The 26200-nt window shown below is 38.6% G+C and overlaps 2 protein-coding genes across 2 annotated transcripts; both read left to right on the top strand.

Moving 5' to 3' along the window:
* Positions 1–5820: 5820 nt before the first annotated feature.
* On the top strand, positions 5821–6993 carry LOC149657542 (uncharacterized). The gene has a single exon (XM_089844693.1). It carries the CDS (start codon positions 5821–5823, stop codon positions 6991–6993), a length of 1173 nt encoding a protein of 390 aa, XP_089700819.1.
* An 18326-nt stretch (positions 6994–25319) lies between these two features.
* On the top strand, positions 25320–25975 carry LOC149657541 (uncharacterized). The gene is made up of 2 exons (XM_089844692.1): positions 25320–25554; positions 25743–25975. Exons 1-2 carry the CDS (start codon positions 25320–25322, stop codon positions 25973–25975), a joined length of 468 nt encoding a protein of 155 aa, XP_089700818.1.
* The last annotated feature ends 225 nt before the right edge of the window (positions 25976–26200 follow it).

Here is a 26200-nt window from a genome sequence, read left to right as displayed (position 1 = left end):
AATAGTACGAAACTAGCGCCGCGCGCGGAGTTAAAATGGGGGAAGGAACTCGCGGCGCGCGCGGGGAACCCCGCGGGGGTGAGGGGGGAAGGAACTCGCGAAGATTCACCGCGGCGGCGGCGGCGTGCTCCAGTTCCCATGACCCAGTTCCCACGCACCTACTTTATACCTCTACCGTGGTACGAAATGTAGCCCTATTCTACTAACTTTCTTAAGCATGTAAGTTTAAATTAAAAAAAGTTTCAATATCTGTGCATTCAGTCAAGTGATTAACCTTGTTCTTATCGATACTTTTTAGGTCTTGGTTATATCCAAGACGCGTTTTGATTAATTTACTGTGACATGCTTATTTACCCTAAATTAAATATAAATTGATCTTTACAAACATCATATTGTACAATAATATCAAAGGAGGTGTCACGGATTAACGCGTATTTCAGCTTTCCCTTATATTTACATACAACTTAAAATCGGTTGAAAATTTAATTCTTTGCAATGCTATTACTATTGGAGAAAAATGACAATGATCACATTCGTCAAGTGCAGCCCTCGGAGGCTACTTACCACTTTTAGTAAACCGCCCAAGGTGCGGGAGTTCGATCTAATCGAATCTCCCCATTTTGTTTTCAGTCGAATGGGAATTCGGTCCGTTAGAAAGGAATCAACACAAATACCGATGGTTGCATTATAAGAAACGTACTGGTCCGTTAAACTATTGAAAACTGCCACCTTAATTACGCCTATTTATCACAAAAGCCATTCAAAACTGCCACTCTAAGCTTTCCAAATTGTCATTTCTACCATTCAAAATTGACACAATAGGTGTGTCAAACTGTCAACTATACTGTTCAATTTAGCATCTTTAAGAAGAAATCCTACCACACACACTGTTCTACAATGAACATGAATGTGCGCAACCTAACAAACTGTTTTGGTGTTCAATTTTGGTACCTGTATTTACTGTTCAAACAAAAGTGTGCTCCCAGTGCGTTTAGACTTTGCACAATTTTTTGTTCAGGTTGGAACAAATATTTCTTAGAGTGTGGCGCCTTAGGTCTCCCTAGTTTCTCTCTAAGTATCCCCTTAAATTTTCTTAACCGCCTGGATAAGCTGCGAACGAATCGCTGGCCTGTGATTCAAGACCTTGTGTCATTCCCGCTAATAACCCGCATAAGCACGAAATCTGAAATTTTTCTGACAGGTTTGCCTCATAATAAGAATGACCTTAATCAGCATTTTGCTACTACCTTTTCTAGACTGCGTATGGGGTCTGGCTCGATGAGGGTGATACTTCGCTCTCATGCTTCTGGTTAAGCAATGCTTCAAATAATCTCGATGGACGCTCATTTCTCAAGAAACAATCTTACATTTTATTTGCTTCCCTGTCGAGGCGCTCCCTTTAATTGTGGCGACCGTACCTGTCGTTCTGGGTGCGGCCGCATCGAATCGCTGTCCCATATTTTACAAGCCTGTCAGATATCAAAAACTGACTCTACCGCTCGTCACGATAAACTCTTAAAATTCGTTTATGCAAGCATCTCTAAAACGACATTCACAGTCCTTGTAGAACCCCGCCTCACTAAGAAAGATAACCTAAATCGTGAACATGTTTTTAAACCTGACCTAATCGTTATAACCACTGACTCTGTTGTTGTGTGCGATGTCGGTGTATCTTGGGAAACTCTGCAGTCTCACCAAAGGAAAAACGCCACTTACAATACTCAGAACAATACAATTTTTACAGAAGATACATTCAGTGTACCCAAACAAGTCAGTGCATTTCTTTGCCTTTGTTATTTCTGCCCGCGGTCTTTATTGCACGGAAAACGATGACTTCTGTCAGCTAGTTAACCTTGGCAAAGGTTTTAAACTCACGTGCAATAAAATAATTCTTGATAAAGGGGTATATATATTTTTCAAAATTTTATGAAGGCTTATATACAATCACTGCTGGTCGCTCTTGAGTCATCCATGATCAAACTTGTACATGATACTTAACACATTCTACTTTTTTTATTCTATCTTTTTACAAGGCCGACACATTAACCTTAGTATATGCACGCGTAGTTAACTTTCAAGTTAAATTAATCGCCAACCCCGGCTACGCGTTTCTTTTTATTATTTTTTTTGTTTCATACAGAGCGACGTACTCAGAAACATTTAGGATGTATCATTCTAAGACATCTAGACTAGGTGTAAAATGAGACGTCTTTAACAGGGCATACTTTCAGAACATGGAGGAAAGTCTTTTTTAAGCCTACTTAACGACGACTTTCATTGAGAATATCCATAATCGTGCTGTAGTAAACTCAATTGTGGCGTCTACCTGGGAAGGTGCTAAATGAGATCTTGTACTGGTCATGCTAAGAAAGGTCTTTGACGTATCCATCTGATTGAGCTCGTGATGTGCCTGTTCGAGAAAAGGCCTATTTACAGCGGTGTATACTTCGTCTAACATGAAGCACACCCAAAAAGGTCTTGGTGTAGCGTTCTAAGTCAGGTCCGAATTCTGAACAGCTGGAGGTGTCTAATTGATGCAGTCTAAATGACGTCTAATATTGAGTACACCCAAAATGGTCTTGGTGTAGCGTTCTAAGTCAGGTCCGAATTCCGAACAGCTGGAGATGTCTAATTGATGCAGTCTAAATGACGTCTAATATAGAGTACACCCAAAATGGTCTTGGTGTAGCGTTCTAAGTCAGGTCCGAATTCCGAACAGCTGGAGATGTCTAATTGATGCAGTCTAAATGACGTCTAATATAGAGTACACCCAAAATGGTCTTGGTGTAGCGTTCTAAGTCAGGTCCGAATTCCGAACAGCTGGAGATGTCTAATTGATGCAGTGTAAATGACGTCTAATATAGAGTACACCCAAAATGGTCTTGGTGTAGCGTTCTAAGTCAGGTCCGAATTCCGAACAGCTGGAGATGTCTAATTGATGCAGTCTAAATGACGTCTAATATAGGTACACCCAAAATGGTCTTGGTGTAGCGTTCTAAGTCAGGTCCGAATTCCGAACAACTGGAGATGTCTAATTGATGCCGTCGAAGTGACGTCTAATATACAGTACACTCAAAAAGTTCTTAATGTAGCGTTCTATGGTCAGAACCTGACCACATAGGGCTGTATAAATTACATCGAATATAGAGTACGCATTTACCATTTCCCGCAAATTGTAGGAATCTCAGGATATATCACATCCAGACATTAGAATACCCTAAAAGTTCTAAACGCGTGACGGGCTAACGGACTTAAAAGAGTTAAATTTTTAGGGTCACCGAAAAATATTGAAATTTCAAGGCCAACGTCGACACTATGTGCCCTTAACTGTTATTAAACACAGAATACGTTCACATTCCCCTTGTTTATTTATTGAAGTTTTGTCCACACTTCGATATTATTTTCCTGTTCATTCTCGTCTTTTTCCTTTTCCTGTTCATTCTCGTCTTTTTCCTTTTCCTGTTCATTCTCGTCTTTTTCCTTTTCATCCCCGTCTTTTTTGGGTGTCTCTTCTTTTTCTATGAATTGTTCTTCTTCTTGGGCATCCTGCAACTCGTCCTCGTCCTCGTCGATTTTGGCTGTTTTTGTGTTTTCGTGCCGCTTTTTCGAAGAATGTGACGAATGTTTGCGCACTTCTTGTTTATGATGCGATTTATGTCGCTCCTAGTGATTGTTCTCCCCTTTTCCCACCCAAATTGCCTTGTCACTAGAAGTGGAATAATGTACGTCCAAATAAATTTGAAGAATGATTCACTTCACTGGCTTGGACAATTGCGCAACATATTAAGATAGGTCATATCACACTAGTTACTGAGAGGTAGTCCTGAAATAACGTAGACGAAACGTCATAACTCTTAGGGAGAACCTTGTTACTCTTAGTAGAATCGAAAATGAGATGGAACTCGTTAACTAAAGTCATGCGTCGGACTATCTGTCAGTAATTCTTAACCAGTTCAAACTATTGCAAGTGGCAGTCGTCTCTAATCTTACATATATTTCAGACCGTTGATTGTTCTTTATGCACCGTCACAAATCATTACCGAATGTGACCAACATAAGTAACACTAAAAGGGAATGGTTTTAGAAGGCAGGGTTCATTTGTAAGTTTGGAGTAAGTTTACAAACAGGGGCCGGGTATTTAAGAAAAATGTTATTAAAAATAGGTTTAACATTGAAGCCTCCTAACTCTGGTATTATTAAAGATACGGTCATGTCCTTTAAGTACGTTATAGTCATCTTTGTCACCGTTTCTAACGATACTAAGTACTTGAGTTTACAAGGGTTAATTGACCATAGCGTTCGTTAACATTAGTCCCACGGGATACTTTGTATGGGGACAAACCTGGAAATACCAGCGGAGAAATTTAAGGGGAAAAAAAAGGAAATATCAGGTATTGGTTTTGTAAAGATTACATGAACCCTGAAAGGGGCTTTAAATTCCCCAACGTTTATCCGATGATCTCTAGTATTTTAGGACCGTGAAACTTTAGTTTTATGCTTAACTTCTAAGCATAGTTCAAATGAAATGCCCAAAAACAACAAACAAAACGACAACGGTGGGTAGATTATAAATTGATGGTTATCAAAATAGTTAGCCCTTACGATGAATCACGTCAAGGTGTTCTTTGGGTAAGCCCTTCTTTCAGTGGTGCCCAATGCTGTCATTTGGGCAAGTTCGTCTTCCGTGTGTAGCATTCGGAATAATTCGTGAATCATTCGACTTTCACTTTCTAGGTGGGTTTCTAAGTTTTTCTTGGCGATGTCTGAGACGAATACGTTGTAGCCTTCCCACAACCTAACCTGTTAAAGAGCTAAAGGGGAAAAAATTAATTCCGTTCTGAAAATGTTTTAACTTTATATTATTCCACCCAAACGTTCATAGTCATCACGAATTCCACATTACGGGATTTGCTAATGCAAACCCATAATCGAGTAATACAATTAGCACACCCATCTATTATAGGAATTCTCAAGTATTTGGGTACGATCAGTTGATCAAATTGAGATATAGCGCATTCATTATTCTATAGAAATCATACCTTCTGCCTCTTTGATGACATTTTTCGCTGAGGAAAGAGCTCGTCCTCTGAAGAACTGTCGATACCTTTATGTTTATCGGCCATCAATGTAATTTTTCAGCAAGATTTCACTACCGATTTGGTAATACCTAAAATATATATGCAGCTCAGTTGGTAACAAATGTATCGAATGGACTAGTCGACCAATTCGGGGCAATTCGCTTTAGATAGTTACCGTGGAAGAACTTGAAGAAGGCAAAACAGTGGTATTTTGAAGGCTACTTGAAGTGCAGGGTATCAGGCCTATTTGTTTTGCAACATCAACACTTGATTGGCTGGTGATATATTTTGCTATGACATAAAAAACTAACTTTATGGCGATAAAATTATTGACCTATTTTATACCTATAAACTTACGCGTAGATAAAAAAACAATGTTCTTTAGCATAGAATAACTGAATATAAATAGATGTCAATAGTAAATTACGGACACACTCGTCCCGGTAGTCCTGCAGACATGTAATGATCATTATTGCTTTTAAACTGTATAAATATCACATATAATGTAAACGCGAACTACTACTTCTAAAGTTATAATAAAGTTAATTGTTAAAGTATACAAACTTTAATCCTTTAACCTCTACGTGAATACATCAATGGCGACGGAGGCGAGATAATTCTCAACTTACTGCTTACCTGATCTACTACAAGCCCAGTGCCACTGCCTACCATCATCTCGGTTACGCTTAACAACGAGACTACCGCTCATCTGCCACAAGACGACATCTGACTACATACCATCATGTCTGCCATGGGAATCTTGCCTACCTTTGACGACTGCGACCAACCTTTCTCGATTTACGCTGAGAGGGTAGACCTGTACTTCATTGCCAATCAAATCCAAGACGATAACAGAAAAAGGGCAGCTTTCCTAACCTTAATTGGCTCCAAAACCTACGTCACTCTCCGAGGATTAATTAAACCGGCTGCTCTCACAGACAAGACTTACAAAGAACTGGTGAAGACCCTCAATGACCACTACAATCCACCTCCTTCAGAAATTATGGAGAGGCTACGCTTTCAACAACGTAATCGGTTACCAAATGAGTCAGTGGCAACCTATATAGCTCAACTACGAAAATTAGCCGAGTTTTGTAATTTTGATGACAACTTGGACCTTGCCTTACGAGACCGTTTCATCGCTGGAATTCAAAATAATGCCATCCAGGTCCGTCTCTTAGCCGAACCCCAGCCGCTAACTTTACAGAAGGCCCAAGACGTTGCCTTGGCGGTCGAATCAGCTACAAATAACCTACGGGAATTATCGGGATCAACACAAACAACCCCCACTGATGTCCACAAAGTGTACAAGCATCACAAGAAGCCCTACAATGATCCGCCATCACGATCTAATCACAACGTTTCAAGTAATTATGAAGGGACGTCTATCACTAAACCTTCCTGCTACAGATGCGGTAAAACTTCCCATCGTGCGGATTCCTGCAAATTCCGTTCAGCGAAATGCAGCTATTGCAACAAAATTGGCCATTTAGCTGCGATCTGCCTGACAGCTGCCAGAGACCGGAAGTCCACTTCCTCTGACAATCACAAACAACCACCAGCCTACCGAAAGATTCACACAGTCGAAGACTCCAACAAATCTGCCGAGCCAACCACCGATTGTCATCAAGAGTACCACCTCTTTCAAGTTACTGCCTTACCAGCGCCACCAGAGCCATTCTATCATGAATTCATCATCAACGACCAACCTATTCGCATGGAAGTTGATTGCGGCGCTGCCTACTCCTTAATGTCTTTCAAGACTTATCAACAGCAAATGGAACCTTGCAGGCTCTCTACCATTAGTCCCACTGAACTAACCTTGCGTGACTACAATGGAGGTCTCGTAGAACTCACGGCTTCATTAACGTCCATGTCTCGTACAAAGGAACCACCAGAAATTTGCCACTTGTAATCACCACGCAAGACAGAGCAACCTTATGCGGACGCAATTGGATCCGCCCATTCAACATGATCCACATTTCAGCGACCAACATCCACAGCACTACCAACGAAACTGACGCCGAACATACCCTAGCATCCATTCTGCACTCCCACGAAAGTCTCTTCACGCAGGGCCTTGGTCACATCAAAAACACGAAGGTGCACTTATTCCAGAAAGATGGCGTCATACCAAAATTCCTTAAAGCTCGACCGGTACCATTTGCACTGAGAGACAAGGTGAACACAGAACTTGATCGACTCCAAGCAGAAGGCATCATAGAACCAGTAGCAACGTCGGAATGGGTAGCCCCCATAGTTCCTGTCCTAAAACCGAATAACACTTTAAGAATTTGTGGCGACTTCAAGCTCACCGTCAATAAAGCAACGGACACCGAGCAATATCCACTACCGAAGATCAGTGAATTGTTTGCTAACCTCAATGATGGCAAGAAATTCACAAAGCTCGATATGAAGGATGCATATAATCAGCTCGAGCTAGATGAGGACTCCCAGCGCTTAGTGGTAATCAACACAGAGAAGGGTCTTTTCCGTTACAAGCGTTTGCCCTTTGGAGTTTCATCAGCATCGGCAGCATTTCAAAGGGTCATGGAACTTCTCCTCTCCGGAATCAGAGGCATAGCAGTTTTTCAGGACGACGTGCTAATTACGGGTTCAAGCGACGAACAACACCTGGCCACGTTAGACAAAGTTCTCACCCGCCTAGAAGACGCTGGAGCGAAATTGAGGAAAGAAAAATGTATCTTTATGGCAAACTCAGTCGAATATTGTGGACACGTCATCGACTCAGATGGACTTCATCCATCCAAGAAGCTGGTCGAACCTATCCTAGAAGCACCTGAACCGAAGGACCTTGGCGAATTGCGATCTTATCTTGGCTTAGTCACCTACTATGCACGATTCATACCGAACATGTCAACATTACTAGCTCCACTCTACGCATTGACCCGCAAAGAACAGAAATGGATTTGGAGTCCAGAAGCCGCTAAAGCCTTCAAAGCTTCCAAGAACATCCTCGCATCACCAGCCGTTCTAGTCCACTACGACCCTGGAAGAAAGCTGATATTGGCATGCGACGCCTCACCTAGCGGAGTCGGAGCGGTACTTTCACACACAGAACCTGATGGCACAGACAGGCCGGTGGCATTCGCTTCAAGAACCTTAAGCTCGGCAGAACGGAATTATAGTCAGATCGAGCGCGAAGCACTCGCTATAGTCTTTGGAGTCACCCACTTTCGTCAATACCTGCTAGGAAGACATTTTCTCTTTGACCGTTTTGTTATCTCCGGAAAAGCAGATACCCTTAACAACTGCTGCACGTATCCAAAGATGGGCAATCACCCTCGCTGCATATTCATACGACATAAAGTTTCGGCCCGGAGGCAAAAATGGAAATGCCGATGCGATGAGCCGCCTCCCGTTACCAGTAACAGTAAAGAATACCCTCCAGCCGACAGAATATGTCCTTCTATTAGAATCCTTTGCGTCAGAACCAGTCACTTCGGACATGATTCGTGCCGCAACTGCCATAGATGTCGAAACATCTGCTGTACTCAAATGCATCAAAACAGGATGGCCTGAATCCCCAACATTCGAAGTTCAGGACTACTACACACGCCGAAATGAACTTTCCACAATCCAAGGCGTCATCACATGGAATGCCCGAATCGTCGTACCAAGAAAGTACCGGAAAGACATACTCACGGAACTCCATGAAGGACATTTTGGGATGACGAAGATGAAGATTAGGGCAAGATCAAAGGTTTGGTGGCCTAAAATCGACCGTGACATCGAAAACACAGTCTCAACTTGCAGATCCTGCCAACAACATGCAACCTTGCCGAAGCAGGTCACCTCAAAATGGCCCACAACCGAAAGACCAATGCAAAGAGTTCATATGGATTATGCCGGTCCCATCAACAGCCACATGATCTTCGTATTCACGGACACATACTCAAATTGGATTGAAGCCATTCCCGTCAGATCGGCGAACTCAGAGACGACCATCACCTTGCTCAGAGACATATTTTCAAGATATGGTCTGCCAGAATGCCTTGTTTCCGATAATGCTACAGCATTCACGAGCGAAGAATTTTCACGCTTCGTCAAGCGCAACGGCTTCAAGCATATAACCATTGCGCCATACCATCCATCATCAAATGGTCCAGCAGAGAGAGCCGTCCCGACAGTGAAAACAGCCATCGCAAAAATATCAGACGGAACCATCCAATCCCGACTCGCAAGAGCTCTTTTTACCCATCGACTCACACCAAATGAACTAGGACATTCACCAGCGTCACTATTCATAAACCGCGAATTGCTAAGCCGACTCGACTTACTTAAACCTTCGACAAAAAGGGACAGTCAACACGTCTTTCCCAACTCTCCACTCAACCACAAATATACCATTGGAAACACCGTATGGACAAGAAACTACGCAAGAGGAGAGAAATGGATAGAAGGCACGGTCACAAAACTTCTTGGAAAGACTATGATGGAAATCCAAACGACCTCTGGGATTATCAGGCGACACGTATCACAAACCAGAAAACGCAGTACAGAAGATGCAACCCCTAACCTCGACGACCATGTCCAGCTAACCATCAGCTCGACGAATATCTTGGAGACCATGAATTTGCAACTTCGAGAATCTGAAACGTACCATCAGACAACAACAACCCAATCACACAAAATGAAGAACCACCAAATTCAGCAGCTCCAGACCAGATGCCAAATTCCGACGCAACAGATCCACTCGAAGAAGAAGGCACAACCGAAACAGCACCGACACGAACAAAATCCACTCGCACCAAACGAGTACCGAAACGTTACCAACCTTGAGATACCAAGTTCATTCTTCTTAATTAGAAAAGGGGAGATGATATATTTTGCTATGACATAAAAAACTAACTTTATGGCGATAAAATTATTGACCTATTTCATACCTATAAACTTACGCGTAGATAAAAAAACAATGTTCTTTAGCATAGAATAACTGAATATAAATAGATGTCAATAGTAAATTACGGACACACTCGTCCCGGTAGTCCTGCAGACATGTAATGATCATTATTGCTTTTAAACTGTATAAATATCACATATAATGTAAACGCGAAGTACTACTTCTAAAGTTATAATAAAGTTAATTATTAGAGTATACAAACTTTAATCCTTTAACCTCTACGTGAATACATCAGCTGGCTTCCAGAGTGTTTTGACTAGGGCTATGCAAAGTAAAAATATAACAATATGTTTACTGCAATCTCGAATGTAGCTCGCCCAAATAGTACTACAGCACAGTCACGAGTCATTGTTCAGTGTGTAAATTTCGTACTTTAGTTCACCGTTGTCTCAAAGCTTATTTATATTAACTCGTACATATGTAAATCGTACGTGACTGTAACGTACTATGGCATGAGATATCTGAAGAAAATACTCGTTCGACTCTGCCACCTGTCCAATCCCTTTAAAGTTGGTGAAGTGGAAAATAATGTGATTTTTTTATCGATTCTTCTTTTAATTATAAGATTATTCTGCATAGTGAAACATTCAGGAAATACCTCCGAATGATTTTAAAATTAAAATTAGGTCCAGATCTTAGGGATAATTTGAAATAAATTACCTCCGACCAATTGCACAACGCCCTTCCTTTTTGTTAACAGAATTCCAGTGGCACACGCTCCATGTCGAATGAAATTTATCGCCAGTTTTGATAACATTTGCGTGATGTGAAAATCGTGGCGTGAGACATAGAGCGTGCCACGATAATTGTGTTAACAAAAAGGCAGGGCGTTACATGATTGGTCGGAGGTCCTTATTTCAAATTATCCCGAAATCTGAACCTAATTTCAATTTTAAAATCGTTCGGAAGTATTTCCTGAATGTTTCACTATGCAAAATGATCTTATAAGACTCGATAACAAATCACTTCATTTTCCCCTTCACCCTCCCTTTAAAGGGAGTATAAACACTCTATTTAATAAGGTATGAGCAAAAATATTTCATCTTGCTCAAATCATGATAAATATTACAATATTGTTCCATGCTTTAATACGAAGTGCTGTTTTATAACGTAGAGTAAGTATTGCTAATTGATGGAAGACATTTGCCTGAATCACAAGAATAATTGTGCTACTTCCCGCATATATTTTGCCCAGCTTTGGTACAAATCATGCGCTTGGCTACAATAATGTATACCTTTCATTGTTCAGGTTTCCCAGAGGCTCCTTCATCATTATTTCCTGGCATGTTGTAGCCGCTATTTTTTGACGTCTTTTTTGGCTTTTTTGATTTGATTTTTTTCCAAGAACATTGTTGATGATGTTTTTAATGTCGTTGTCATCGTTTACAAAAAACCAAACACATAATAATGCAACGCCTTAGGTTTTAGATCCCGTAAACCGACCAACAATAAATAATTCAGTGAAATGTTTTTCGATTCTTCTGTCAATTCGAAGGCTTTCAAGAATTATTTCCCAATGAATTTAAATATTCAATTCGCTACCGATTCCATTGACTATTATATATTAAGTAATATCACTAATCACGTAAAGTCCTGCCGTCCACTTTACACAAATGCAAGGGCACGATCTGTGTGTCGCGTAATTGATCCTATGATGTGATCGATATTGCTTGCGTGGTTGGTTCTACTCCTTGTTATAAAATATAACAATGGAAAACAAAACTATTCTGTTTCTTAAAATCATAAGGAAATAATTCCTGAAATTGTAACTAGCGGGTAGTTCTTAGAACTAGTATAGCAATCAATAAAAGATCATTAGATTTTCCTTTTCAGCCTCCCTTTAAAAACAGGGTGAAAACGAAATTCAAGTGATTTTTATTGATTATTCTACTAATTAATTATAAGACCTATTTGTAAAGTGAAACATCCAGGAAATACCTCCAAGTTAGTTTGATATTTTATTGATAATATCTAATTAGCACCAAAGACCAATCGCGTTACGCCTTGGCTTTTTGTTAAGAAATTCCTCGTGGAGCTTTGATAAAAATTGCAGGCTGTCTTACAATCTTGTCGCAAGATATAGTGTGAGACACGGAAATTTTTGATAACAGGAAAGCGAAGCATTACGTAATTGGTTGGAGGTGCTAATTTAAAATCTCAATCTAATATGAATTTTAAAATCATTTGGAGGCATTTCCTGAGATTTCACTATGGAGACTGGTTTTTTAAATAGTGCCACTTCTTGATCCTTCCGACCACAGGGAGGGTGAAGTGGAAAATAAAGTGACTTTTTATCGATGATTCTTCTAATTATAAGATGCTCATGTTAGTTATGTTTAGAAAGTTTCACTTTGCTCAAAGGTCTGATTCTTAGTAGAATAATTGAAAAACATCGTCATTTTTCTCTGCACCCCCTTTTAAACATTCGGTTCCTTTAAATTAAGATTAGAAAATGCTTACCTGAGAAATGAAGCAATTTAGCCGGGTAAATCTGGGCCCTTTGCTTCCGCATGCGTGTTTCCAAATGACATCAGTCAGTTTATTAATGGCGTCCTTGCTTCTGTAAGATATCTTTACAATTTTGTCTAAACTGACTGAGCTTATTTTAGGGTCGTTTTGCCACTGTACCTTAACCTTTAAACGTTTAGAGCTCATTTTTCAATGTGTTAAACGAAACCCGATCTATCTCGCTAACAGTGGCATAACGACGTTTGCTGGGCCCGCCCGCAGCCCAACAATTAGGGCCCCTTTTCGAGTGTTGACCTTCAAAAAGTATGAGAATATCACGAACGTTTAATATTACTACTTTTCCCTTTCATATTTTATAGCAAATGCGCCTTGCCCCCGCTCTCTAATAAGATTTCTCGCACAGACACGGTTCACTCCCCTTTGCAGCAATGCAGGGCAAAAACTCTGTTAAAGGATTATATAGGACTCATAAATTATTAGATTTAGAGTGTGGATAATTTTATTTTATTGAAAACGGAAGATTCTTTAAATCGCGTTATATCGCACCTAGATCTAATCAAAAACTGAAGGGCTCACACAGACACACATTTAGATTTACATGAAAACATGACTAATAATTAAAAAACTGTAAGCAAAAAGGGACCTAAAAGTGACTGAAAGTGACCAAATCAAGCTATTTAAAAGGGTCAGGTAGGAAAAGATGTTTTTCAGATATGACAGATTTTCACTATTTTTTATAATAAAACATATATTTTAATGGTATGTTGAGCTTAGATATTTAAATGAAAGGTTTAAGGCGAAATTCAATTGTTATTTTGGAACGCAGCTCAGAATGCAAAGTAAATGTATCGTTTCATATAAAAACCATAAAAGAATTCGTATAAATTTAATAATGTGATTATTTGCATATTAAAAATTATTGGGCGAGCATAGTGAGCTCCGAGATTTTTTGATATGACCGAATGAGATCTCACTAATTAGTAATTTTGCGTTTAAAACGTCATACAGACAGGATTTTAAAAATGTCTTCGAAATACCAAACATATAACACAATTTGTGAAATTATAGGAATATTAGGACCTCTGGGGCCCTAGCAATGTATTTTTCCACTAACTATTACTATTTACTAAGAGTGACAGTTTTGCCAGTTTAATGGTAAAATAGGGGCAGCATAAGCATAAGCATTAAGCAGACCGTTTTCGCCCATTGCAGCTGACAGCCTTGGTAAGTATTAATCTGTCTTAACTCACTGGTCACGTAGCAGGAACAAGACATCTGCAGTGAGGAGTGGGCTGGGGCTTGATTTCACTATTTACTGCTTGACATTTCTTTTATTTCCTTTTTTCCGACGCTTCAACCTGTAGTTTTTCTCTACGGCTCTAACGCATTTTGGCCCAATTTTGGATTTTTAGTTTACTTACCTCGTTGAGGGCCTTCCAGCTCTGACAGTGGTGTCAAGAAAAAAATTCGGACTATACCGAGAATAAGGAAAATTTCGAAATGGCCCCCAAAAGCCACGGGCCCGCCCGCACTTGCGGCCTCCGCTCCCCTGTAGTTACGCTACTGCTAGCTAAGTTTAATCCAATAATACCCGCGGCGGTCTTACCAGAGTCTTACAATACCAATAGAGCCTAGCAGTAGCAATGAATTTCGAATACAATTATGTATACTTTCATACCCCCAACCACTAGGGATGACCAAGGTTCAACTTTTTAACAGTACCACAAAAGAGCTATATTATCTGTAGTAGACCGAGCTGCATAAATAGGCCAAACATGACGTCAACCCACCTATTTGTTGGCGATATGACTCTATGTTATATCACGGCCAACTTAGATCATCTCCTCCGTCGCCTGTAAGGCCATCCGATTTCGTGGGCGCCCTATGCTAATGGAAAAGTAGCGAAATCCCGCTAGTGCGGCATTTCTCGGGTAGGGGGTGCTCGCATCCGGGACAAACGTCTTAATACATTGCTATGGGGAAACTTTGCATTAAAACTGCACTTTTTATCAGATTTTTTCTATATTTTTTAGATATATTAGGACTCAAATTTTTACATATATTATAAAATCACATAAGAGCTATCTTTTGAACCTAATTTCATAATTTTCCGTCCATTAGTTTTGATGCAATCGTTATCGAAACATTCGAAGCGTATAAACTTGAATTTCGCGGCTAGAAACCTAAGCCTTGGTTGCATCTGCACCCGCCTAATTTGAAATTGAAAATCTGATTCCTGAATTTTTTGGTGCGAATGTAAATTAAGCGTTTTTGCGCCAATTTTGAATTGTTAATAGGCCTATCGAAACTTGAAATAAAATACACGAAAGCCAATTGTTCGTCTTTTTTAACATTAAACAGTTTTATTTACATATTGTAGTATAAACTTAGCAAAAATGGTGAAAAATGCTGGGTACCGTTTTGTAAATCAAATTTCAGAAATAAAACTGAGTCAAAGTTATCATTTCAGGAATTTCCACAAGATCCTATACTTTCCGATTCATGCTTAAAGCTACTCCGGCTAAAAAGTCACACCTTGAAAATATTCCATTGGATCAAAACCAACCTATAAATTCTGCAACGGTTTTGAAATTTTGGGTAGCATTGACAATAATCCAAATTCTGATTGCCAATTCACCGACAACTTAGATTTCCCAACTACAATCGAATCTGGCCGTCGCCTTTATCCAAATTTTCATCTCGAAGATACAGACGAAGAAAATAATTTAGAAACTGCAGATTTAATAAAAACTGGTTCCACCCCTTCATCCACTTTTGGCTCTACTGAAATAAATAAGCCTCAAGAGGACCCATTAAAGCAGCTCAGGCGAACTATAAAGAATTTAAAGTCGACTGTTTGAAGGCTCAATAGAAAAATTAGCAAACAAGCCGAAGAGAAAAAGACCCAACAAGAAGAACTTGACCGGTTGAAAAAAAATTGGACGAATGGAAAAGGATGACATTCATCTAAAACTTAAAATTATCCAAAAGGCAGCCTTTGAAGGTGATTCAACTCAGGTGCAGTTCATGATTGAACTAATTAAAAAATTTTCAAAAATAAAACCAAGATGGTCATACGAAACAATCAGACAATGTGTAATTTGCTAGAACTTTAATAAAGCTACCATCCTATTCAACTTTGAAAGCCTACACAGGCAAGATTCATGCAGAAAGTGGTATCACTGAGTTAATTAAAGGAAGGCTCACACTTGAAGCAAATAAGTTAAATAACCACGAAAAAATTGATTTCTGCTGCTATTGATGAAAAGTCATTTAATTGGCAACTAAGCTATGACCGGAGACTGGACCGTTTACTTGGACAAAAAGACACCACACAGTTTGTAGATGAAAAATTGGCTAAGCACAATCCAGAATTTGTGTATAAATAAACAACTATTTGCTCACATTGATACTGATAGTACATCTATAATAACACTTTAAAACTTAAAAGTACTGTACCACTACCATTCTGTACACATGGCATGCAGAAACAGCACATGAATGACCAAGGCTTAGGGTTCTAGCCGCGAAATTCGAGTTTATACGCTTCGAATGTTTCGATAACGATTGGACGGAAAATTATGAAATTTGGTTCAAAAGATAGCTCTTACTTGATTTTATAATATATGTAAAAATTAGATTCCTAAAATATCTAAAAAATATAGAAAAAATCTGATAAAAAGTGCAGTTTTAAGGCATAGTTTCCCCATAGCAATGTATTAAGACGTTTGTCCCGGATGCGAGCACCCCCTACCCGAGAATTGCCGCACTAGCGGTATTTTGCTACTTTTCCATTGGCAAAGGGCGCCCACGAAATCGGACGGCCTTACAGGCAACAAAGGAGATGATCTCTAAGTTGGCCGTGGCCACAGCTAACCTACAGCGCCCTATACTAACTATTACCGTTAACCTCTGCAAGTTTTGATGGAAAGGAGAAACCGGGTTAGACCGCGGAGGAAAGCTCCTTTTAACAAGTGGGGAGAGAACTTGCAAACTCTATGCAGATGAATTTGTTCCCAGATTTTCACCCGGTGCCACAGTCCGGGATCGAACCCGAGATCCTCTTGCTGCGAGGCGAAAGCGCTAACCGCTACGCCACCCCACCTCACACTTCAACGCACGCTTCGTCGTGTAAACCGGTTCGTATCGGGCGGCCCAAGCGTCTAGACGGGACGACGGATAGTCGCGCAAACCGCCAAGCTCGGCTTGAGTAAATAAAGAGCTCGCACGGTATACAACTGTACTTTGTTACACTGCAGAAATTTTATCTTCAGCAGGAACGGGAAGAAGCAAACACAGTGATCAATTGCCATTAATTTTTGCATCGAATAATATTACTGGAGTGGGAGTGAAAATACCTTTCGTTTATATTGCTCCATAATGGCAGATGTGATCACCGCAGCACTGTTGTAGCCGGTGAACAAAATTATCGTCAGTTTTCTCTTTTGCCGAAGTGGATTACCGGTCGGAGGGCTATTGCTCAATTGCTCAAACATGTCTGATATAAGCAATTTATCAGAACAATTTGCAACGGTTTCGCCCTCCGACCCCGTTGCAGACGACAGTGGACGAAAGCTTAAAATTTCAAACCTCTGGCTTATGCTCAGTCCACTGCCGTCAAGTAACTACCGCGACCCCACACTTCTAGTTCTTTCCGGTTGCCACCCTTTCCCCCTTCGCGGAAAGGGGTTAGCATCCCACTGGGAAGGAATAAAAGAGAAATTTTCTATTATATAACGCAGTCGCATTTACGCCCGGGAAAAATGTAGTCGTCACTATTTTTGCTGAACCTCATGGTTCAGTCTCGTCTTCAGGATTTATATTTAATTTATGTTTAAGTTATGTTAATAAAAGTCAAAGAATTTTTGATTCATCAATATGTCTTCTAATTTAAATTAAGTTAAAAGTTAGTCTCCAACCAAGGACGATCCGAAAGCGGCACAACCAAGAAAGAACCTTTTTTTTATGTTTTTAACACTTAGCGTTGTGACAACGGTCCTCCTTTATAAGGATTGACTGAACGCCTTGTCAACGGAATGGGACGAAACGTTTTCTCCGTTGCAAATTTATAGCTGATTTTATAGAATTATACGAAGCATTGCCATATCTTTGCGAAATAAAATAAAAGGAATATTCGGACCGAAGTAAGAAACATGCAGCACAAATTAAAGGAGGTAATACGTAAGTAATGGGAATTGTGGCTTCAAAGAATGATTGTTCAAAACGGTGAATAATTATGATTGAATGCACTTATGAAAGGTGGAGGCTGACGCTGACAGGGACGCAGTGGTCAGGAAAAAATTACGGCTATTTTACTGGCAGAAGATTACCAGCAAAGTTACCGTTAAATTACAGGTTTTTTTACCGTTAACATCAACATTAATTTTATAGTGAAACTTGCAATTAAAAACCTGATATATGTACAATTATATTATAGTTAGTTTAACAGAAACATTACTGTGGTGTCAACAGTAAATTGTACCTGATTTCTACTATTATTTTAAAATAAAATGACGGTAAAAAAACCACAACGTTATTTTTCAAGTACATCTTGAAGTTAAGAACTTGCTCCATGCAGAAGTGAAGTAAGGTTAGTTTTACTGGAACGTTACTTGTGTGCCAACGTGAAATTCTGCCTTCCTTCCTACTATTTTTTCAAATAAAATTACAGATAACCGTAGTAACTACTGGTAACATCCCATTATTTTAAAATTAAATGACGGCAGCCCATCATGACTAGAGCAAATTTTTTGTGTTATTACGGTTTATTTTCAAGGTTTTCAATTATAATTTTTAAGTCTAACTAGATGGTAACAATATTCCTCAAAATAAGTTTGGAAACTAAAATAAACCTCTCCGAGTCGAGAGCTAATATATCCTATCAAGAATTATACTTCTCAAACAAAGGTCAATCAGCCAATGAGATAACAGGAAATGAAAAGCAAAAATCTGACGAGATCTTGCCTAGTTCACTTGTAAAGGTTAAAGTGTCTAATCCTTTACTATATATCCTCATTGTTTCTATTAAAGGCCTAAAATATATCATTAAAATGTGTATTTAACTTTCGGCTCACTCTGACCCGTTAAGACCTCCTCAACGAGAAGATGAATCAAGGCTAATTTAGCTTTAACCCAAGGAATTCTTAATTCATGGATCCACTTCGAACAACAGTTACTAAAATAATAGGCGTTAACATCCATTGAAACTACAAAGTTAAATTTTACGTTTACCCTATATATAAATGTAGTAAAGCTGAATTAAAAAGTAAACACAAAATTTGAAATACTAATATCAAGAGATGTTCTTGGAATATTGAAATGAAACAGAGCTTTATAGCCACACAACTACTAAAAGAATCGTAATGTCGAAACATATTTAATCGATTTTCATTTAATATTCTGCAAAAAGAAAATGTTAATGGTTTTGAAAGAGATCTTTTCATCCTACTCGCTTTATATTAACTTTGATACGCGTATAGTGTTTCGATTCAGATGCAATCTTCATTACTCGTTCTATATAAACTTTCAATCGTGTCGTTCCGAAGAAAGAAGTTTATCTTAAATAATTAAATAAATATATCATATTTTAATTATTTTAATCGTCTGTATTTTAGATTAATTATAGTTAAGTTGATGCAAGAAACATCATTCCTAAACTATTTTAAACATAGCTATTGTTAACGTTTGACTTCTAGCGAACACCTTTTTCAGAAGACAGAATTTACGTGAATTTAGGGTATATAAGGTGATCGATTCACAGTGATGTATAAGAAAATGAGCATATGCGTGAACCTATAGCGATGAAGTAAAGTTTTCCGAATTTCTGTGTACTGCGAATGCGGTCCAGAAATTGCGAACACGTATACTCCGATTTGGCAACTGCTAACGCGGTGACAGACAGACGGACGCACAGATACGTCCAGTATAATACCTCTCCGTGACGTCATCGTCACTCGGAGAGATAAAAATAAATTTCTAGGTAAAATGTTTTATGAAAATGAAATTGTTGTTGAAAAATCTGAGATAAGTAATTTTTATTTCAGTTAATTTATAGGAAATAAATCCAATACCAGTAAAATAAATATCCCTAGATATGGGAAATTTCCTTCAATCTGGCATCACTGAATTAGGCGGTAGAATGCTGGTTAATCCGATTTGTTACGCTTAGTTGTTGTCCAATGTCGTAAATTGTAATAATGAATAAATATTAGTAAATAATATTCTTTCTAACAGAGAAAAAAGGTGAACTTATTTGAATTTATTTCATTTGGAGTAGTACGAAACCCAATGCGAAGAATACCAGTGTTGATATATTATTGGTAACCTAGCAGCATCCTCACAGTTGATCACTGATAATTTATTGACGATGTTACGATATTTCTAATCGGCAATGTTTCTATTGTTACTTAGTGTTGATTTTACAGTATTTTTAATCGACAGTATTTTTACTATTACTTTATTGTTGATGGTAGGGTACATTAAGATAACAGTAACTTTTTTGTTATTTATTGAACATTTACTGCTAAATGTACAGTTAATAAGATTATTACATTTTTACGGTTGCGTATAGTAAATATCCTGTTAATCCAACGGTTATATCTGGTATTGGATTTTACTTCTTGAAATTTTATGGTAATTCAACAGGAAGAAACGGTTATTTTTAACAGTGTACCGCAAAGGAAAGAAAAAGGTTTTGGAGTCGCAAAAGTCAGGGGCTGGCGCGGATGAAGTACATATACCCACGCTTTGGTATTACTCGTTATTCAACGTTTTGGACGACCAATAAATAGCTCGAAATTCAGTGTCAAACTTTGAAGAATCCCTATCACATGTAAAAGAAGGAACAGGAATGTGTTTTGTGCACCCAGTATTTATTTTCGTAATGTTATTGTTAGAGTGCAGTATTTAATTGCTTAAATTACATATGAAATTCTGCCAAGGAACACTTCCTTCACTTTTAACATACAAAAAGAACTGTTCTCTGCTCTGCTTTGCATCATTAGCAATCGCTTTATAGTGTCCTCACTGGAGGTCAGTAAGATTGTCATCAGCGATCCGCAAATCTAATGATAGTGTCCAATGAATAGTGTCTTCCTTATCTATGCTCCCAGCCGGCATGTAGCTCGTTGAATTGTGTGGTAATAGAAAGCTTATGAAGCAAACAACATGCCTTAAGAGCAATGTCTATATTTTCAAGTTTTAAATTGTATGAAACATACGAAACCGAGCAGCTAATATACCAAAAGCATTTTCTACGACACGCCTTACTCTTAAGAGACGGTACTTATATATTGTACGTTCATTTGTAAGCTCTCTTTGATTAAAGGGTTTTTAAATTTTAGAGGTCAAAGAAAATGGTTCGTTGCCTATGAACGCATAATTGAGTACTTTATTATTAGCTAGTTATAAGTTGTTTTGGGTTCAGAATGTGTAACGAGTTATCTTTAAATTTTCTTCGGAATATTGTCTGCCCACTAAAACCTCCATCCGAAATTCTGCTATGATGAACTCGTAGTTTGAATTAACCCCTGCGATGAACACCCTACTATGGGACCATTTAAAGTTATAAAAGTATGAACCTCTTTGGTGTGGTGGTATAATTTTATCATGTTTGCCATCGACAGCACCCAGGCAATGGGAAAAATTCCACTTTCTTTCACAGTAGTGCGCTATTTCTTTCCATTCTTCCTGTGAAGTTGGTACCTAAAATGAAATTAAAATATTTCAGGATGAGAACTCCATCGAGTCAGTGCCATCGCCACAAGACCAGGCATCACAATCCTCTAATATTTACAGTTGCAGAACGGATCCGTCACCGCTAGACCTGAACTTGTAGCTAATGTTCATCAGCACCACCCAGTCGCGTAAATAATAACAAAATGGGTCAAGTGACTGATAATGCTATAGCTACTATTGGTAAAAGGTTGTCAGAAACAAGAACCGAGGACCAGCATGACGTGTTTGAACGCAATGTAGCACATAAACTTCGAAATATGCCCCAGGAAGAACGTATATTTGCTGAAAAGTTAATGAACGACGCTTTGTTAGAAGGAGACCTAGAAACCCTGTCGCGGAGCTGTTGCATTGACATTCCATTTACCAATATTACGCCATAACTATATCCTACTCATCATGAATGCCATACCGTAGAACATGGATATACCACAACTACTATGAATTGCATTGAAACCTATGTTGCTGATTATGTGACTCTAACAACCTAGAACAATAATTGGATTAATATGTAATACTATGTTGCACACAATGCCTATGTAATAAATATAGATTTAACAAACTTAAAACGTTGTTTTACCTTCAATGTTTTGCTTTCACAAAACCATAAAGATGGCTCGACACGAGTCCGGGATAATCGCAGATAACGACTGATGAGGAATCGCGGTAGAAAATCGCAGATCTCGGTATGATCTTCCAGTAGCTAGAAAGAGTAAAGTATCGCTCAATCTTTCATGCATCGCAGTATCTTGGCGTCGCATTATTGGTGTCACCAAACGAAGTAATTTAGTATATGAGTTTACATCCATTCTGAGATAACTACGCCAATCATCAGGATCTTCTCTTAAATCTTTCATTAAATAAATATGTGAATGTCTTTTCCGACGTAGCAGCCAGATTTTACACCATTTAGTTCGAGAGAGTTTGAATAAAAAAGAATAGAGAAAACCACATAATAAGAACGTATTGCTATGGCAAATTTTGCGATCATGGACGTTATGATACCTCTGCAACAGAAAAGTCAATAATTAGGTTTGCACAAACATTAGCATCGTGTGGACGCAAGAAGGGTGTTTCAGTTGTATGCTCAAATTATACCATACTGAAAGGTCGCTGTTGTTTGGAAGGGGTGCAAGCCGAGATTGCACGAAAACACACTTCGGCATTGCAATGTTTAAGCAAATCGCGATAATCGATTTGCACAAGCCAACGTCATTCCGTCAACAGGCTCGGGTTTCAGGACACAACTAGGTTTGTTCAAGGACGTTCGCGGTAAAAAATGAGCTTGTGACCAAGAGGAGAGTAGAGCATGCAAACCAGCACGCGCGCATGCGTAAACAACGCTTTTCCGAAGCGTTAGCTCGTGCAAACTCTTTCTGTACAACATTGCTGGTATCTGCAAATGGGGGCCAAGCTGTGTGCTTTGTTGATTTGCACATGTTTTTATGGCGTTTGCACAAGCTTTATTAGCATCGTTTGGACGTTGGAGGTTTGTTCCGTGTTTCTGCACAATCTATACCGTTAAAGGCAAATAGCTAACGTGTGACCGGGCTTTAACGTACAGCCTACCTATGTCAGAAATTAGCCGAAGTGGTCCGTTCCTTTAATCTACGTCATTGTGTCACGTGTGTTATCCCGATTTGTGCTAATTTTTCATAGTTTTTTGGTTAGGCTTAGTAATTATCGCTCTATCAATTTTGTTTCAGTTAATTGTAAATTTGTTTTTGAAAAGATCGAAATTAAATATACCCCCAACGAAAACATCGCACCTATTTGCGGTCAGACAGCTATTTAATATCGCGCAGATCACTGATGCGATATAAACAAGACGACCCAAAGGCTCGTAACAGTAGCCACATCGTACCCTACTTAACAGGCATACATAAAATTTACATGAATGAGCTACTTTTACTGTGCTAAAATGATTACCCGTAATCCTTACTTCAATAAATTTATTTATGTTTTAATTGTAATAGTACAACACAAAGAGAAATTTTTAGTGAGTAGCCCCTCGATGCGCTACCCTTAATATTGCTAAAATTGTTACCAGTAAGACCGTTGTAAAAACAACAATGATTACACAAAAGTAACCCTTAATAGAAGAACAGAACGTTTTAGTGATTACCCGCTCGATGATCGAGTTACCTTTAACAGTGCTACTTGTACTTAACGCTCGATTAATACACGCACAGAAAGTTTTAGTTTATAACATAGACTAATGCGGACGCATAATTTTCACATCTTATAAATTTCTAACATGAACTTATGAACATAAGCGTTTGAAAGATAAATTTGGTAAAACACCGAATAATTGTAATATCCCGGTGCCTAAAGACAATTAAAAAAATAAGGTCAGTAAATACTTGCTTTTACTTTCAAAATTTCCCTTGATTTCTTTGAATGTTGAAATAGGGGAGCGGTATTGAAAGCGTGAAATCGTATTGACGACGGGCGAGAGGAATTTTAAAGAGAGAGTATATAGCTTAATCTTACTACCATAATTCCCTTCCCATAAAGTAGACGAACAATAAATATCACCTTCAACACAAATTCTCTCCCTTTGACAATTTTATACAACGAAAGGGGCTACTGTGACACCCATACTACTACTACTACAACAACAGGGCAGGTCAAAATAAGAGTCTCATCGTAGATGTACATCATACAATGTGCCTAATGTTAGAATGTTAGCTTGGAGTCGTCCAATTCATTTACCGAGTCCATGAGTTAATAATATGTTAGCTCCCTATAAGTTACTCAAGCAATTCATTTTTATACTCCAGCGTTTTCTCCCGCGCCGCCAGCGTCCCAATTATATGCGACGCTCTGCGGCCGCCACGTGAACGACAATCTTATTCACTCTTCTTTCCGGTTTTTCCCCGGAAGCGCGTGTAGTGGAAGCTAGCCAATGATATCGGAGCTATTTAAGCAGCCGAATATTTCTCTCAGTAGCCTTGGTTAAGAAAGCAGTTAAGAGATCAATGGATTGGATTTAGCTCAGTTGTATAATTTTATGTTTTCAAGTCACAATAACAACTCATATCATTAGCATTCTTTATCAATTTCGGCAAATTGCATTGAGTTCCTGCATTTTTTTGTCTCAGTAAAGATACAAACGCCATGATTTAATGTTAAATTGTTAAAACATAAACATTCACGATTAAAACACTCCCTTGGTGAAAAAGCAGCCGACGACTCGAGGTCGAGGAGCCGTGCGAGCGGGATTTTTTTTGACTAGAGAGAGCGCAACATTAGGATTTTTTTCCCGCGCCGGCGAAATGGGAAGAAATCGCTGGATACATTACGTCTATGGAGCCTGAGTAACTTATAGGGAGCTAACATATTATTAACTCATGCCGAGTCTCAATCTGAACAGAAAAGCAGCAATGGGAATAACGCAACTCATTCGGAAAATGATCCTAGCTATTGCATTGCATTGATTGCAACTTGGATCATACCATCGAAGATGGAAATTATTATTTATCCATAAATGAACCGCATGTAGACGATTTAAAGTAATTATCTATTTTTTTTTGCTTTTCGAATTGGTGGAAATTCCCAATATGTAGATTTCTAATCACATTTTATACCCTCATTTTTAGAAATATTAACAATATTAACGTAGAACTGCTAAAACGTATACGCTGGCATTGACCGGTTAATTCTAACGCAAACTTTATAACAACAAAATAAATGTTTCTCAAGTATTTCTCCAGTTCTAAGCCATTGATAGAACCTAATTAATTTTTGCAAATCTTGCAAATATAATCTTGGACCAAATCTAAATTCTGAAAACAAATTGGATTATGACGTGTGAATACCAGAATGTAGAAATTTTGATGAAAGATGGCTCTTATTTCTTTGTTTTTGATGTTCCCAGCCAATATACAGAATTTTTTGAAGCTCTTAAATCCTATTTTAACTAGTAACGATGGATATTTTGATGTATCCGATAGAACGCATTCCTCTAAGTACCGGAAAAAATTACGCGAACATGACACATCAATAACTTGGAACACTGATTGTGTTCCAATTTTTTAGCCATCCAAATTCAATATATGGCCACATCAATAAACTGTTAATGAGAACTGCGAAGATTTTATGACCTAGAAGCGATGGGAATTACTGACACGGATACAGTATGCTCTGACAATAGTGAAATTCTAATATCATTTGAGAAAAATATCAAATTCCATGACGGACGATATGAGATTACTTTTCCGTTGAAACGTACGCGTAACTTGATCACACAACTCAAGAAAGATCCAAAACTCCTTCACGAATACAATGAAGTTATTAAAGAGCAAGTCGGACAGGGTATCGCCGAATTGGTCACCCCTTCAATTATAAGTGTTAATCTTGAAAAAATTTAAGATGTCAATCTATAAACAATTGAAGGTGAATTCATACCAACCTTCTACTTGCCTCATCGCGCTGCCATTAGAAAGAATCACGACACAACAAAACTAAGAGTAATGCAGGATGCATCTTATCATGAAGTCGGAAAACTCTCACTAAATGCCTTAATTTAAATCCAGAATTATTAGACGTCTTAATTCGATTTCGAGAAGGAGCTATCGACTTTATCGGTGAAATGAAGAAAGTATTTCTCCAAATTTCAGTCAATGAGAATGACCGTTTCGTGTTAAGATTTTTATGGCCAGATATTTACAACATTGATTCTGCGACAAGTCTTCAAGTTTATCGGATGACTCGATTACCATTCGGAGTGACACCGAGTCCCTTCGTACTGGCCGAAATTCTAAGATAACGCGCAGGAAAATACTCTGAAGAGAAACTATGAATATGGGAGCTCATTGATAAATCATTCTATGTAGATAATTAGCTGAAAGCACAAGCACAGTAAAAGACGCCTATTATCTCACCACAGAAGCTGCTTCTATCTTGAAAGAAGCAGGAATGAATCTCAGGGAGTTTAAGAGTAAATCTCGCAAGCTTAGAAAATTATGGAACCTTCCTGAAGGTTCAAGCTCCA

Source organism: Phalangium opilio, unplaced genomic scaffold, assembly GCF_054372755.1.
Source record: "Phalangium opilio isolate 3A_F unplaced genomic scaffold, DU_Popi_V2 ptg000077l_1, whole genome shotgun sequence".
Lineage (NCBI taxonomy): Eukaryota > Metazoa > Arthropoda > Arachnida > Opiliones > Phalangiidae > Phalangium > Phalangium opilio.
This window is presented reverse-complemented; position numbering and strand designations above follow the sequence as displayed.

What these genes read in the sequence shown, in the direction of transcription:
- LOC149657541 (XM_089844692.1), top strand. Translation starts at nt 25,320, where the DNA reads ATGGGAATTACTGACACGGATACAGTATGCTCTGACAATAGTGAAATT. An exon ending in GGTCACCCCTTCAATTATAA is followed by an intron (nt 25,555 to 25,742) that starts GTGTTAATCTTG and finishes ATTTAAATCCAG; the next exon opens with AATTATTAGACGTCTTAATT.
- LOC149657542 (XM_089844693.1), top strand. Translation starts at nt 5,821, where the DNA reads ATGTCTGCCATGGGAATCTTGCCTACCTTTGACGACTGCGACCAACCT.